Source organism: Felis catus, chromosome B4 (genome assembly GCF_018350175.1).
Source record: "Felis catus isolate Fca126 chromosome B4, F.catus_Fca126_mat1.0, whole genome shotgun sequence".
Taxonomy (NCBI): domain Eukaryota; kingdom Metazoa; phylum Chordata; class Mammalia; order Carnivora; family Felidae; genus Felis; species Felis catus.
Window position 1 is genome coordinate 89,764,169 of NC_058374.1, and position 15,451 is coordinate 89,779,619.

Below are 15,451 nucleotides of genomic sequence, written 5' to 3' on the forward strand. Positions count from 1 at the left end.
TTTTTAAAAATTAGAAAATAAAGAAGTTGAAGAAATTTAAGATCATTAGAGCTGTTCTGGGAGGGAAGCTGGAGTAGAAAATTCCTTTATAATGCAAATAATCCACTAATTTTTCAACACTTTGAATTTGTTTTGAGCTTGATTTTCAGAGCCTTTTAAATTCTTATTTTGAGAAACCAGAGCTTTAAGTATTTTAATAAGGAGGAATTTCTTCATATTTTCCTGTAGCCTTGGTGATTACCAATCAGTTCTGTCAGTAACAGTGAGATACGCATTCAGAGGGGAGGGACTGTTCCCTCTGGGGAGAGATTATGACTGTAAACAGTCTCTGTGGTTCATAGAGAATGAATCAGAAGTGTCCTGCAGAGAGCTTTTAGCCTTTTTCTCTCTTCCAGAATTACCCACTGGTACTGAGTCCTTGATCAAATTTGTTGTCTTTGTGTCCATTGTGATCAACTTTGGGTATTCCTATCCTAGAAATTGTTTTTGCTTTGTGCCCTGTGCCAAGAAGAAGAGGTGGGTGGCGACACAAGGTTTAGCGTTGAGACTACATCTGATTGTCTGTCTTCCTGTGACCCACATTAACAGATTTTAATAGTCACTTGGTATGTGACAGGCACTGTGATGAACCTGGTGAACATAACTGCAAATGATGCACAGTTCCTTCCCACAGAGAGCTTTGGGTTTAGTAGCAAGGTTGCCATTAGAAGGGTTGTCAGTTGGAAACTGATGGAATGATAAGTAGTCAATAGTGATAGAGATTGGGTGAGGCATATTTAAAGTGCCTGGTGCTCGTAAATATTTCATTGATTCTGGTCCTCTTTCCCTACTTAGATACTCAGTGTCCTCCTTTTAAGTTCCTATATATAGTAGGCATTCTGTAAATGTTGAATGAATGAATGAGGACAGATCAGACTACCCTAAAACAACCCAAATTCTTCCTCAAAGGAAACAAAAATGTACTTTATCCAATATAGTCAGAAAGCCTAAAATAAGGATTTGAGAGGCATAGGAATTTACTTAAAAGATTGTGAAGACTCAGTTTAGTATTCAGTCCATAATACTCTTCCCAGGGATATATTTTAAGAAACCGTGTTTGTTCTCAGTGACATTAATTTCAAAGAATTAGGGCTATACCTGAAAATCCTACTTGCTTTTAATAACTGCTTAAGGATTTTTTAACCATGATATTAGGTAAGCCCTTTCATGTTATTGCCTAGAATGACAAGGTTTCCAAATTTACTATTTGTCCTTCAGAGTATGTTACCTACTTTGTCTTTTTCATGGAGTTGCTTTTAGTTACTAATGTGTGTGACGGGTGTGTGTGTGTGTGTGTGTGTGTGAGATACCCATGGGGGAGTTAAAGGGAAGAGAGCTGTAGGAAGGATGTGGTGATCTGCATATGTGTGTACAAGTGACCCGTGAACACCATAGGTTTGAACTGTGGGGGTCTACTGACACATGGATTTTTTTTCAATAAGTACAGTATAGTACTGGAAATATGTTTTCTGTTCCTTATGACTTCTTAGTAACATTTTCTTTAATCTAGCTTTCTTTATTGTAAGAATGTAACGTACAACGTATGTTATAGAAACATAACATACAAAATATATGTTTTTGTTAAGGCTTCCAGTCAGCAGTGGGCTGTTAGTAGTTAAGTTTTTGGAGAGTCAAAGTTATACATGGAATTTCGACCACATGGAGGGTTGATGCCTCTAACCCTCGTGTCTTTCTGAGGTCAACTTTATATATACACGTAGATCTCTAAATATTATTCATATTCCCTTTGACTTAGGGACAGTGAATGATAGATGACTGTGCAGTTGAATAAATGGAAAACAATAGATTCCCAACTGTTGTGCCAATAATCTCACAGTTATGATATAGACTACAGAAGTTTGCAAAATGCTAGCCTTGAACTCTGGGCACTTTGCAACATTATATTATTTTCCCTGATTGCTCCTCTGATAGGATTTTCCTAATTTTAGACTACATTGAAGACAGGAATCCTCAAGCAAAATCTTGGTGGTACATGTTGGGTCGTATAGATTTGGCAGTGTTCTTACTCTGGTTGAACAAATGGAAAAACTAATTTGATTGTGGTTCAGTTGTTATTCTCTTTCCATATTGTCTGAAAATGGTCAGTGGACGTTTTCTCTGGGAAAAAATATATGTGTCTTTGGTGTGAGGGGAGGACAAGGGTTAGGGAGTTGTGATCACAGCACATAGATGGTGGTCTCCAAATAGTGATCTTGAAGAGAGATTGTGAAGCAGTTAAATGGTTTTAAGAAAAAAAGATCATGAGATTCTGAGGTGAGAAACAGATCATGAGGTTCTGAGGTGAGAAAAAGGTCATGAAGTTCTAGGGTGTCTGTGTGGCTCAGTCAGTTAGGCATCCAACTCTTGGTTTTGGCTCAGGCCATGATCTCCTGGTAGGTGAGATCGGGCTCCATGCTGGCAGTGCAGAGCCTGTTTGGGATTCTCTCTGTCTCTCTCTCTGCCCTTCTCCTGCTCGTGCTCTCTCTCTCTCTCTCAAAATAAATAAACCTTAAAAAAAAAAAAAAAAAAAAAAAAGATCATGAGGTTCTGAGGTGATCATGGCTGTCAGCAGTGGGAAAGCTATAGAGAGAGCACAGAGATCCTGACAGATGGGAAGCCATGAAATATCTTTAGGCAGGTGGTGCTCGAACCCCAAAGTCAAAGAGGAAATGATCTTTCCACTTGCTCCAGGGAAGTTCAACATTGCATTATGGGAAAAGTAAGATTTAACTCAGAGAATCTGGATTGACCACCAAGGAGACTGCTTAGATTAGAGTGATTGGAAGGAGATGGGAGGGTCTGGAAGAGAGCTTAAAGTCAGGTTAATATGAAGAACATAAGGTAATGTGTATCTGAAATGAAGCTTATGTTTGTACCTCGAAAAGTCCCTCCCAGCCAGAACCGTGCATTGTCATTTTCTGTGTAATATACTTCAGTGTGCTGTGAGAGTGGGTGCTGCAGGTACATCCACAGAGAAAAGGAAATACCTTTGATCCTGTAAGAGAAGGCTTTGTGAAGAAACAATCTGCCCTTGTCATCTAGGTGAAGTCGCAGAAAGTTCTCCAAGGCAGCAGTGGTGCAATCCAATGACGATATTCTACTTGAACCCGACCGACTCCAACTCCTACTTCCACTCGCACATCCACACACACAGTGTTGCATAGAGGGGGTGTTTCTTAACAATTAATTTCATTACTTTGAGATCCTAATGAAATTTCCTATGTGGAATGTGGTTTTCAATCTCTCTTTTTCTGTTTTGTTTAGTTTTTAAATTATGAGGCCCAGGAGAAACCCTTGTGAGTTCCCCTTTTTTTTTTCTTTTTGATTTTCTTTTTAATGTTTATTTATTTTTGCCAGAGAGGAAGAGATACACACACACAGTGTGAGTGGAGGAGGGGCAGAGAGAGAGGGAGACACAGAATCTGAAACAGGCTCCAGGCTCTGGGCTCTGAGCTGTCAGCACAGAGCCCGACACGGGGCTCGAACTCACAAGCCATGAGACGAGCCAAAGTTGGATGCTCAACTGACTGAGCCACCCAGGCACCCTCCGCCCCCACTTTCTTATCTAAAATACACTTTCACATTTGGTATTATTAAAGCTCTTTTTTTCTTACATGTGAAGGACTATCTTTGCCTCATGTATCATAACAGAAGCTTTTTTTCTCCCAACATTCGTTCGTTTATTCATTCATTTTTAAGTGGGCTCTAGGCCCAATATGGGACTTGAACTCATGACCCCAAGATCAAGAGTTGCCTGCTATACCAACTAGGCCAGTCAGACACCTCTGGAAGTGTTTTAATATGAAAGAAAATAGCCTTTTCTTCATTCCAAAGCATACCATTTGAAAGAAATTTGGAGCAGTTGATTGACTGATTTTAGCTTTAAACAAGTGAAGTGGGCGCCTGGGTGGCTCAGTCATTAAGCACCTGGCTTTGGCTCAGGTCACCATCTCACAGTTCCTGAGTTTGAGTCCCACATCAGGTGAGCTCAGGCTCCGCTTTGGTGAGCCTTGCTTCTCAATCTCTCTCTTTCTCTCCCCCTCTCTCCGTCTCTCTCTGTCCCTCACTCACTTGCTGTCTCTCAAAAAAATAAAATAAATAAAAATAAAAACAAGTGAAGAGCCCTAATAGAATTACCAATGCTTAAAAATATTTAACTGTTCTATGGGGCACCTGGGTGGCTCCACTGGTGAGCATCTGACTCTTGATTTCGGCTCAGGGCATGATCTCACAGTTCGTGAGATCGAGCCCTGCCTTGGGCTCTGTGTTGGCAGCTTGGGATTCTCTCTGTCCCTCTCTCTCTTCCCCTTCCCCTCCCCTTCTCTCAAAAATAAATAAGCTTAAAATATATATATATATTTAGGTGTTCTATAAGAAAGATAAATTGCTATCTAGTTCTGATGGCAGCTTTATTTATTTATATTTTATTTATATTTTAATATTTATATTTTCTATTTTAAATAAAACATTTATATTTTATATTTTAAATATTTATATTTTATATTTTAAATAAAACCTTTCTTTCTCTCTCTCTCTTTTTTTTTTTTTTAGAAAACTGGTGACTTATTTGCTATCAAAGTATTTAATAACATAAGCTTCCTTCGTCCAGTGGATGTTCAAATGAGAGAATTTGAAGTGTTAAAAAAACTCAATCACAAAAATATTGTCAAATTATTTGCTATTGAAGAGGAGGTAAGTAGTAACACTTTAGTTAATCTTCTCATGTTTGTTGTAGTTATTGCAATTTAGAAATGACCCAATGTAAAAAATTGTTTTATAAACAATGAGTTTTTTGTTAATGGTGAAAATTACAGTTCATATAACCAAATACTGTGTCCTCAAAGATTCTTGAGGAGATATAACGATGGAAGTATCATGGAATCAGAAAAGGTAGCATAAGAAATAAGAGTATAGAATATGGTTACCAGCATTTTACTAAAAACTAAGTGAAGTTAAATTGATATAATTCTATTTTTTTATAATGTTTATGTATTTTTTATTTTTTTTTTATTTTTTTTTAATGTTTATTTATTTTTGAGACAGAGAGAGACAGAGCATGAATGGGGGAGGATCAGAGAGAGGGAGACATAGAATCTGAAACAGGCTCCAGGCTCTGAGCTGTCAGCACAGAGCCCGATGCAGGGCTCGAACTCACAGACTGCGAGATCATGACCTGAGCCGAAGTCGGCCGCTTAACCAACTAAGCCACCCAGGCGCCCTGTTTATGTATTTTTGAGAGAGAGAGAGAGTGTGCAATGTTGGGAGGGACAGAGAGAAGAGGAGACACAGAATCCGAAGCAGGCTCCAGCGTCCGAGCTGTCAGCACAGAATCCGATGCGGGGCTCGAACCCACGAACCCTGAGATCATGACCTCAGCTGAAGTTGGACACTTAACCAACTGAGCCACCCACGTGCCCCATTAAATCAACATAATTCTTAAAGTAACGAGTCAATACAAAGAAGGCTTTGTAAAAGGATAAAAATCCTAGGAATTCAGAAATTTATATAACATAGAGCGTATATACTATATATATTAATACAGTATGTTAAGGATAGGACTGACTTTAGGGAGAAACAATGAAAACAAGAATGTCGTTAGGAAAATTAGAAGTAATGGAAATAGAAATCTAGTTTAATCCCCTTAGACATGGTAATCAATAAAATCACACCTTTTAAATAATAGTTTGGCAGTTTATATTCCTTATAATAGTGATTTCATTTTTAGTGAGTACTTCCTTTTAGGAACTAATCAGAAATGTAAATTACAGTTTTATGGACAAAGATGTTCATACTGCCCTGTTTATAATAAAGAATGGTTAAATAAGTTAGGATATATGATAGATAGTTACTCAGTTTGCTACACTCCATGCTAAGAGCATAGCCCTTCAGACTGCCTCCTCTGTTCAAGACTTTTTGACCCCAGCTGCTGCAGAAGAGTTTGGCATACTGCACAGTTGGAGAGAACAGTCCCCACAAGAGTGTGCTCATTCAGACGCTGGCTGTGAACTCAGGGGTCCCTGAGGCTCTTTGGTCATCACTTGACCGGGTCAAGTCTGGAGCTCCCCGTGACTGTCCCCGGGTTTGGTAATTTGCCAGAAGGTTGAAGGACTCACAGAACTCGGGAAAGCTCTATCCTTACAGTTCGTTTTATTGTAGCGAAAAGGATACGACTTAGAACTAGTCACAGGAAGAAATTCGTAGGTGGATTCCAAACATGAGTCTTCTTTGTCCTCATGGATACATTACCCTCCTGGCCTTGATGTATGACAGTATGCACAGAGCGTCGCTAGCCTTGGAAACTCACTAGAGCTTTTGATGTCTACACTTTTTATTGGGACTCCATCACATACTGCCTACATGGCTGCCCTTTCGTCTTTAGCCCTTTCCAGAGTTTCAGGCCAACCCTTTCAGTCTCCATTTCCTCTGGAAGTTGAAGTGGATGTGTGCATCCTAAAACCCCCATTATAAATTACATTATTAGACTGTTATGTGGCCAGAGCTCCCAAAGAAAGATACTTCTGGCACACAAGATACTCCAGAGGTCTAGTGATCACCTCCCAGTTGCCAAGGGCAGACAAAGGCCTGACCTTTCTTGGGGTAGAATTTATTCTTCGCTACACAGTAGTTAAGCAGTGATGAAAAGAGATGTTTACCAAAATTTGAATCACCTGGGAACATGTTTGTGTATAATATTACGTGAGAAAAATAGGATTAAAACATACATGCAGTATGATCCTGAATGTACAGTAGTATCATGTATAAATAGTGTTATGTGTCTATAGTGTGGTTCGATATATAGGAAAAAGGCTAAAAGGAAGTGCACCAAAATATTAGCGTAATTATCTCTGGTGATGGAATTATGGATATTTCCCAGATTTTCAACAATCAACATATATTATTTCATTGTCTAAAAACAACAGTCTTGGGGTGCTTAGTCGGTTAAGTGTCAGCTCTTGATTTTGGCTCAGATCATGATCTCACAGTTTGTGAGATTAAGCTGTCAGTGCAGAGCTTGCTTGGAATTCTCTCCCTCCCTCTCTTTCTGCCCTTTCACCACTTGCGTGCTCTCAAAATAAACATTAAAAAAGAAAAACACAAGAAAGTTAAAAATAATTTTAAAATAATGCATTTTAAAAAATTAAAAAAAAAGGATACAAAATTAGAGATAAATACTGGATTTTAAGACTTATAATCACATTTTCAAGTTCCTGAAGCTGTTATGAAATTGTTTATGAATTGTTATGAATTGTTTTTCCCTCTGAAGCTGTTATGAAATTGATGGTATATCTTACAATCGGTGGTACATGAAAATCAACATTTAAAACAAATGAGCAGAGTAGCACTTTGCTACAAGAGGGACCACTCAGCCATTCTGCCATCTTTTTGTTTTTAAGGCTAGAACTCTATTCCTTGAAGTAAAAGTACTTGTCCTGAGAAGAATTTCAGGTGTTAAGAGATTTGTTAGAAGATTAGTGTCCTGAATGTACTGTTATGTATTAGAAATTAAAGACAGTTTTCAAAGAACCATTATAACGGTGTAGCAGTGATTTTTCTAATTCAGATTTAGCCAGCTTTCATTGTCTTCAAAAATAAATCCAGTAGGAATTTACAAGATGTTGATTGTTATATGTGTATGGTCAGTAAATAACAAATCCCAGGTAAAGCAGTTCACAGTGCCTTCATCATTTGTAATAAATTCCACATTGAAGTGAAATTAGATGACTATTGGCATATAATAAAAACTTATTTTTGTATTGAGTCCCAATCAGTGATTTTTTTTTTCAGACAACAACAAGACATAAAGTACTTATTATGGAATTTTGTCCATGCGGAAGTTTATACACTGTTTTAGAAGAGCCATCTAATGCCTATGGACTACCAGAGTCTGAATTTTTAATTGTTTTGCGAGACGTGGGTACGTTTGTTTACATGATTTTATAGATCTGTGTAAATACAATTTAATCATACAAGAATTTTTAAAAAGTAATCTCCTATTCAAAACCAAAGACCTTTATGCAGTGCTCTCTTAGATCTGACCCTAAGAGCACAAGTACAAAAAGAAAAAAATAGATAAATTGGAACTTCATCAACATTAAAAACTTTGTGTTTCAAAGGACAACATCAAGTAAGTGAAAAAACAACCCATAGAATTAGAGGTAATATTTGCAAATCATGTGTCTGGTAAGGAACTTTTTTTTTCCCAACATAATGCTTAATTTTATTTGTTTTAATTTACATCCAAATTAGCATATGGATTTCAACATATGCAACAATGATTTCAGAAGTAGATTCCTTAATGCCCCTTACTCATTTAGCCCATCCACCCTCCCACACCTTCTCCAGTAACCCTCTGTTTGTTCTCCATATTTGTCTCTTATGCTTTGTCCCCCTCCCTGTTTTTATATTATTTTTATTTCCCTTCCCTTATGTTCATCTGTTTTGTCTCTTAAAGTCCTCATATGAGTGAAGTCATAGGATATTTGTCTTTCTCTGACTAATTTCACTCAGCATAATACCCTCTAGTTCCATCCATGTAGTTGCGAACGGCAAGATTTCATTCCTTTTGATCGCCGAATAATACTCTATTGTATGTATACATATATATACCACATCTTTCTTTATCCATTCATCCATTGATGGACATTTTGGCTCTTTCCATACTTTGGCTATTGTTGATAGTGCTGCTATAAACATGGGGGTGCACATGTCCCTTCAAAACAGCACACCTGTATCCTTTGGATAAATACCTAGTAGTGCAATTGCTGGGTCCTAAGGTAGTTCTATTTTTAGTTTCTTGAGGAACCTCCATACTGTTTTCCAGAGAGGCTGCACCAGCTTGCATTCCCACCAACAGTGCAAAAGAGATCCTCTCTCTCCACATCCTTGCCAACATCTGTTGTGCCTGAGTTGTTAATGTTAGCCATTCTGACAGGTGTGAGGTGGTATCTCATTGTGGTTTTGATTTGTATTTCCCTGATGATGAGTGATGTTGAGCATTTTTTCATGTGTCGGTTGGCCATCTGGATGTCTTCTTTGGAGAAGTGTCTATTCATGTCTTTTGCCTATTTCTTCACTGGATAATTTGTTTTTTGGGTGTTGAGTTTGATAAGTTCTTTATAGATTTTGGATACTAACCCTTTATCTGATATGTCGTTTGCAAATATCTTCTCCCATTCTGTTGGTTGCCTTTTAGTTTTGCTGATTGTTTCCTTTGCTGTCCAGAAGCTTTTTGTTTTGATGAGGTCCCAATAAGGAACTTTTATTCTGACAACTTAATAAAAAGACAAATAACCCAATTTAAAAATGAGCAATGGAGAAAAATAAGTAGGGAAATGCAAATCAAAACCACAAAGTGATGCCACTTCATACCCAATAGCATAGCCAAAATCAAAAAGACAAAACAAAAGTGTTGGCAAGGATGTGAAGAAGTTGGAGCACTTTATATAGCTGGTGGGATGTAAAAAGGTGCAGCCACTTTGGAAAACAGTCTAGCAGTTCCTTCAAAGATTAAATATATGACTTAGTAATTCCATTGCTAGATATTTACTTAAAAGAATTAAAAACATATCCACACAAAAACTTGGACACGAGTGTTCATAATAGTCACAAAATGGAAAGAGCCCAAGTATCCATCAACTGATGAATAAACAAAATGTGGTATATCTATACAATGGCATATTATCTGTTCATAAAAAAAGACATAGGGGTGCCTGGCTGGCTCAGGTGATAGACCATGCAACTCTTGATCTTGGGGTTATGAGTTCAAGCCCCACGTTGGGCCTAGAGCTTAAGTTAAAAAAACAGATATAGTAGTGATACATGCTGTAACATGGCTACATTTTGCTAAGTGAAGGAAGGCAGACAACAAAAGGTCACAATATTTATATGATTTCATTTATATGAAATGTCCAGAATAGGCAAATCCATAGAGACAGCAGATTAGTCATTGCCAGAGGTTTGAGGGGACAACAGAGTTGAGGAGTAACGGCTAATGGTGTGGGGTTTCTTTTTGACATAATGAAAATGTTCTGAAACTAGTGATGGTTGTTTGACTTTGACTCTTCTGAAAACTACTCAGTTGTATGCTTTAAAAGGCCGAATTTTATATGTGAATTTTACCTCAAGAAAGCAATTTTAAAAATATAAATATATATAAATATATAAATATGTATACATAGCAACTGAAGAGAATAATATCTTCTTGGAGAGAAATGAATCAGTATTTGAGGAATGAGTAAAGCCCAGTGATAAAGAAGGCATAAGGTTAGTGGGAGTTCTTGAACTTGGCATTGGAAGCAGTGTAGAGATTCTTTCCGTGAGGATAAAATGAGAGAAAATCTATGCTGCAGCCTGTTTAACCTAGTAGAAGTTATAGATAATCGATGACTTCCCAAGTATACTGGTAGCCCTGAGTTTTCATAATGAAATGTGATACCTCTAAACTTATTTTCATAGGTTATATTTGGGCATTCATCTGTCAGCTGTCAGATGTTTCAAACTAGCATTTAGGGGCACTGCCTACCACCCAAAACAGGTTAATTTCAGCATTGTAGCCACCTCTACCCTTAAAAAAAAAAAGGAAAATGGCCTTTTTAGAATAGCTTTAAGCATATGAGAAATAATATTCTTGGAAGCTAGGCTGACACTTTGCCTCTGTTACTTTTTTTACTGTTTTATGTATTGAGTCCAGTTTACTTTTTTATGGAATTCTTTCCCCAAGGTAAAGAAATATGAAACTATGATGAAAGATTGGTATCTTTCTCAGGAATCATTATTCTTAAGTTTAGGCAGATTGCCCACATGTATGTAATCAAAAGTAATTCAGGAAGTCATATGCTTAAGATCATTTTGTTCCATTTTCCTGATAATATTTAATTAAGAGAGATTGCACTCTTCCTTAGACCATATTGATCCTTATTCTAAAACTTTTTATTACTCAAATATGAGATAACATAAACATAAATACTGTCTATTTCTTCTTTGGTAAAAATGACTTTGGACCAACTTATGGAAAAACATATTGAGTGAATATGAGTGAATGATGTCAGTGAATTTGATGCACACACACATAGATGCCTACATTATGATTTCCTTTGTTTTATTAAGTGGGTGGAATGAACCATCTACGAGAGAATGGCATAGTGCACCGTGATATCAAGCCAGGAAACATCATGCGTGTTATAGGGGAAGATGGACAGTCTGTGTACAAACTCACAGATTTTGGTGCAGCTAGAGAATTAGAAGATGATGAACAGTTTGTTTCTTTGTATGGCACAGAAGAATATTTGGTAAGTCATGCATCAGTAATTTATTTAAAGATGAATAGGTTATAAATACAGGTAACTGGTTAACCAGTTTACTATAAAATGTCTTAGTAACTTTTAGGACAAAACTTAAACTTTTTATTCTAATGAATTTGGTGTGTAATGAGGGAATTAGATATTGGCTTCTAAGGATGCTGTTATTTTTCTGTTGAAAATTCTTACATGAGTTTTAGGGGCACCTGGGTGGCTCAGTTGATTAAGCGTCTGACTTTGGCTCAGGTCATGATCTCACGGTTCATGGGTTTGAGCCCCATGTCAATCTCTGCGCTGACAGCAGAGTCGACTTGGGATTCTCTCTCTCTCTCTCCCTCTCTCTCTGCCCCTTCCTCACTTGTGCATTCTCTCTCTCTCTCTCTCAAAATAAAGAAATAAACTTAAAAAAAAAAATTCTTACAAGTTTTTAACACTCTTAGGTTCTTTAATTTACTAATGCTGTGGATCTATATTAAAAGAAAAAAGCTGTATGTACACTTAAGAAGCATCTAGCTAGTAAATGCTCCTTTTTTTGGATCAGAGCAGTTAATATATTACAAGCTTGTTATAATATCCCCTGTAGAGCAAAATTCATTATAATTTTGAAGCAGAAGATTCTATTCAGGGAGATTGGTTATTGAAAGACAGGACCATTAATAGAAGCACACAAAAATGAAATGTTTTTGAAAAGATCTAACTTAAACTTCTAGAAAGCTAGAAAAGCCCTGTGTTGAAACTGTTTGTGTTGGTGTGTTTGTGTGAAGTTAGTATAACGTTTGGAAAAGTTAAGAAAATATACTTTAAAGTAAGTACATTTACTTTTTTGAGCAACCGCCATACTGTTTTCCACAGTGTACCAATTTACTATCCCACCAACAGTACCTGAGGGTTCCCTTTTCTCCACATCCTTGCCAACATTTATTACTTCCTCTTTTTTTAATGTTTATTTATTTTGGGGAGACAGAGAGAGCATGGGCACATGCATGCAAGAGGTTGAGGGGGGAGAGACAGAATCTGAAGCAGGTTCTGCACTCACAAACTGTGAGATAATGACCTAAGCAGCTGGACATTTAACCGAGGGAGCCACCCAGGCCCTTTGTTATTTCTTCTCTTTTTATACTAGCCGTTCTGACTGGTAGGAGGTGATAATCTCCTGGTTTTGATTTGCATTTCCCTGATGATTTGTGGTGTTGAGCATCCTTTCCTGTGAGCATTGGCCATATGTATGTCTTCTTCAGGAAAATGTTTTTTCGGGTCCCTTGCCCATTTATTAATTGGATTGTTTTTGGGTTTTTGGTGTTGAGCTGTAGGAGTTTTTTTGTTTTTTGATTTTTGTTTTTAAGATTTTAAGTAACCTCTCTACATTCAACCTGGGGCTCAAACTCACAACCCTGAGATCAAGAGTCGTATGCTCCACCAACTGAGCCAGCTGGGCACCCCCATATGAGTTCTTCATATGTCTTGGGTATTAACCCTTTACCAGAGATATCATTTGCAATTACCTTCTCCCATTCAGTAGGTTGCCTTTAACGATTTGTTGGTGGTTTCCTTTGTTGTGCAAAGCTTTTTATTTTGGTGTTTATTTTTGCTTTCTTTTCCTTTGTGGTAACTACACTTACTGTGGTGAGTTTTGTGTAATGTATAGAATTGTTGAATCACTATGTTACATACCTGAAACTAATATAACAATGTATGTCAATTATATTTCACTAATAAAAATTTGAAACAAAAAGTCAGTACGTTTGACATGTAATCATGAAGTTTATAATATATAGCTATCACTAACTGCTCATAGCTCTGGACTTTATCTTAAAAGTCTTAGATTATGGGAGCACTTCACTGGCTCAGTCAGTAGAGCATCTGACTCTTGATCTTGAGGTCATGAGTTTGAGCCCCCTGTTGGATATACAGATTACTTTAAAAAAAAGTCTTGGTTTCTGTGACTTTTTTCCAATTAGATTCTGCCATTGTAATTTATAACATGGAGAATAAAATCTAACTGCCCCTATAGGTTTATTCATATTATTCTAAGTCCGCCCTGAACTTAGTGTCTTAAGTTGTTTGGTATATACTGTTATATATAACAGTGTATAACCCCAAATTAATTTTTAGTTATATTTTGATAATCTTCTAATACAAAAACTTACAAATGGATTAGATTCAGCCAACAAATATCTATGGGGTGCCTACTATGTGCCAGGCAGTGTTGTAGGCCCTGGAACTTCAGCCGTGAACTGCATGCACATGATTCCTGCTCCTAGGGAACCCACATTCTAGTGGGGAAATAGTTAATAATTAAATAAGTAAATAAGATAAATTCAGATAATTTAAGTGTTGGGAAGACAATAAGGTAGTAAGATTAACAACAACTAGCAGGAGAAAGATAGCTAGGGAAAGCCTCCTTTTAATCCTAAGTGACACTTAGATGATTAAAAAGAAGCAAGCCATGCAAAGATTTGGGGGAAGAGCATGACAAGCAGAGGGAACCAGGAACTGCAAAGGCTTAGAAACAAGAATGACCTTGGAAGTTTGAGAAACAGAAAGGATGGCAGTTTGGCAGAATTTAATGAGTGAAGGGGCAGGGGGTAGGAGTTGAATTTGGAGATATAAGCAGAGGCCAGCCAGAACATCAGAACATACAACCTAGTGGTTTCAACTCTGTATGACACCTCTCTCTCTCTCTCTCTCTCTCTCTCTCTCTCTCTCTCTCTTTAAGAGAGCGAGCACACACACCAGCAGGGGAGAGGGGCAGAGACAGGGAAGAAAGGAGAGGGGGAGAGAGAGAGAGAAGAATGAGTGTTAAGCAGGCTCCATGTTTAGCCTGGAGCCCAACGCAGGGCTCAATCCCACAACACTGGGATCATCACCTGAGCCAGAATCAAGAGTCGGACACACTCAACCACCCGAGCCATCCAGGCGCCCCAGTCACTTCCTTTTTGTAGTAAATGTTTTGCAGTGTTCCCTTCAGTGTCTTGAAATGAAATTCTTAGATATAATCAACTTGTATGCCTAATTAAGAGAATGACATATCTCCTCAATAATAATATAAAAGAAAATATTTATAATAAATATCAGAGATATTTAATATATAAAAGTTTAGGAATAACTTTACTGACAAATAATCCAATGCGTACACTTGCACGTATTATTTCCAGCACAAGTGCAGTGATAACTTGTATGTGCTGTTGATGAGTCCCACATCACAAGTGGTGGTGTCACTGACAGGATTTTCCAAACCAGTGAATAATTCTTAGTATTTTGTAACTAAACAAAATAGATTTACATAAAGGTACATTCTTGTAGCCACAAAACACTTTGTGTACAAAAATATTTTACATTTATTTATAAGATGGAGTAATAGACTTACCACCTCCACAAATGTCTGGCAGAATATTCAGAAGTCATGCTGGATATCAGAAGCTTAGTTTTCAGAACTGTTCCCTAGTCAGCAGGATGTCTTTCCCGTCTAGTCTCTGCCCACTAAATACCAGTAGCCCTTCCCGGTAACTGTGATGAGCAAAACAAACAGCCGTTACGCACCAGCCTTCATGAAGCTGATCGTCCACTATCAACTATTAATGTTTCACATATCCTAGGATCATTGTTTAACTTTTGCCTCTTGACAGACTTTTAAAATGGAAAAAAACAAAACATTAAATTAACTCCCAAGTTCATGCTGTACTCTAGGCTGAAATTTTACTCTAATCTATTTCCTATTTCAGATTATGCCCAGCCCTATTTTCATATACAGCATACCAGAAGTTATAAAAAGAGATAAATAATAGCCTGAAGCTCAGCAATCTAGAAGTATTTATATTTAAATGAAAGTTTTTCTCATTTCGGAATTCCTAGACCAGATGTTAAATCTTCTCCCCTTTGTTTGTAAAAGTCCAAAGAAAATTTCAACATTCTTTCTTCCACCATTTTCAATATGATGGATATCTTTTTTTTTCTTTTTTAAAAAAATATTTATTTATTTATTTTGAGAGAGAGTACATGCACACAAGCTGGGGAGGGGCAGAGAGAGAATCCCAAGCAGGCTCCATGCTGTCAGCACAGACAGAGCTTGACGTGGGGCATGATCCCACAAACCGTGAGATCATGGCCTGAGCCAA

General features: G+C 37.4%; 1 protein-coding gene across 3 annotated transcripts in view; it reads left to right on the forward strand.

Moving 5' to 3' along the window:
• TBK1 (TANK binding kinase 1) overlaps positions 1-15,451 on the forward strand; it is a 54,061-nt gene that overhangs the window by 3,523 nt on the left and 35,087 nt on the right. For all 3 annotated transcript variants that reach the window (XM_023257194.2, XM_023257192.2, XM_023257193.2), the window contains exons 3-5: positions 4,591-4,731; positions 7,825-7,954; positions 11,146-11,327. In XM_023257194.2, the coding sequence (XP_023112962.2) occupies positions 4,591-4,731; positions 7,825-7,954; positions 11,146-11,327 (453 nt within the window). The remainder of the gene's footprint in view (positions 1-4,590; positions 4,732-7,824; positions 7,955-11,145; positions 11,328-15,451) is intronic.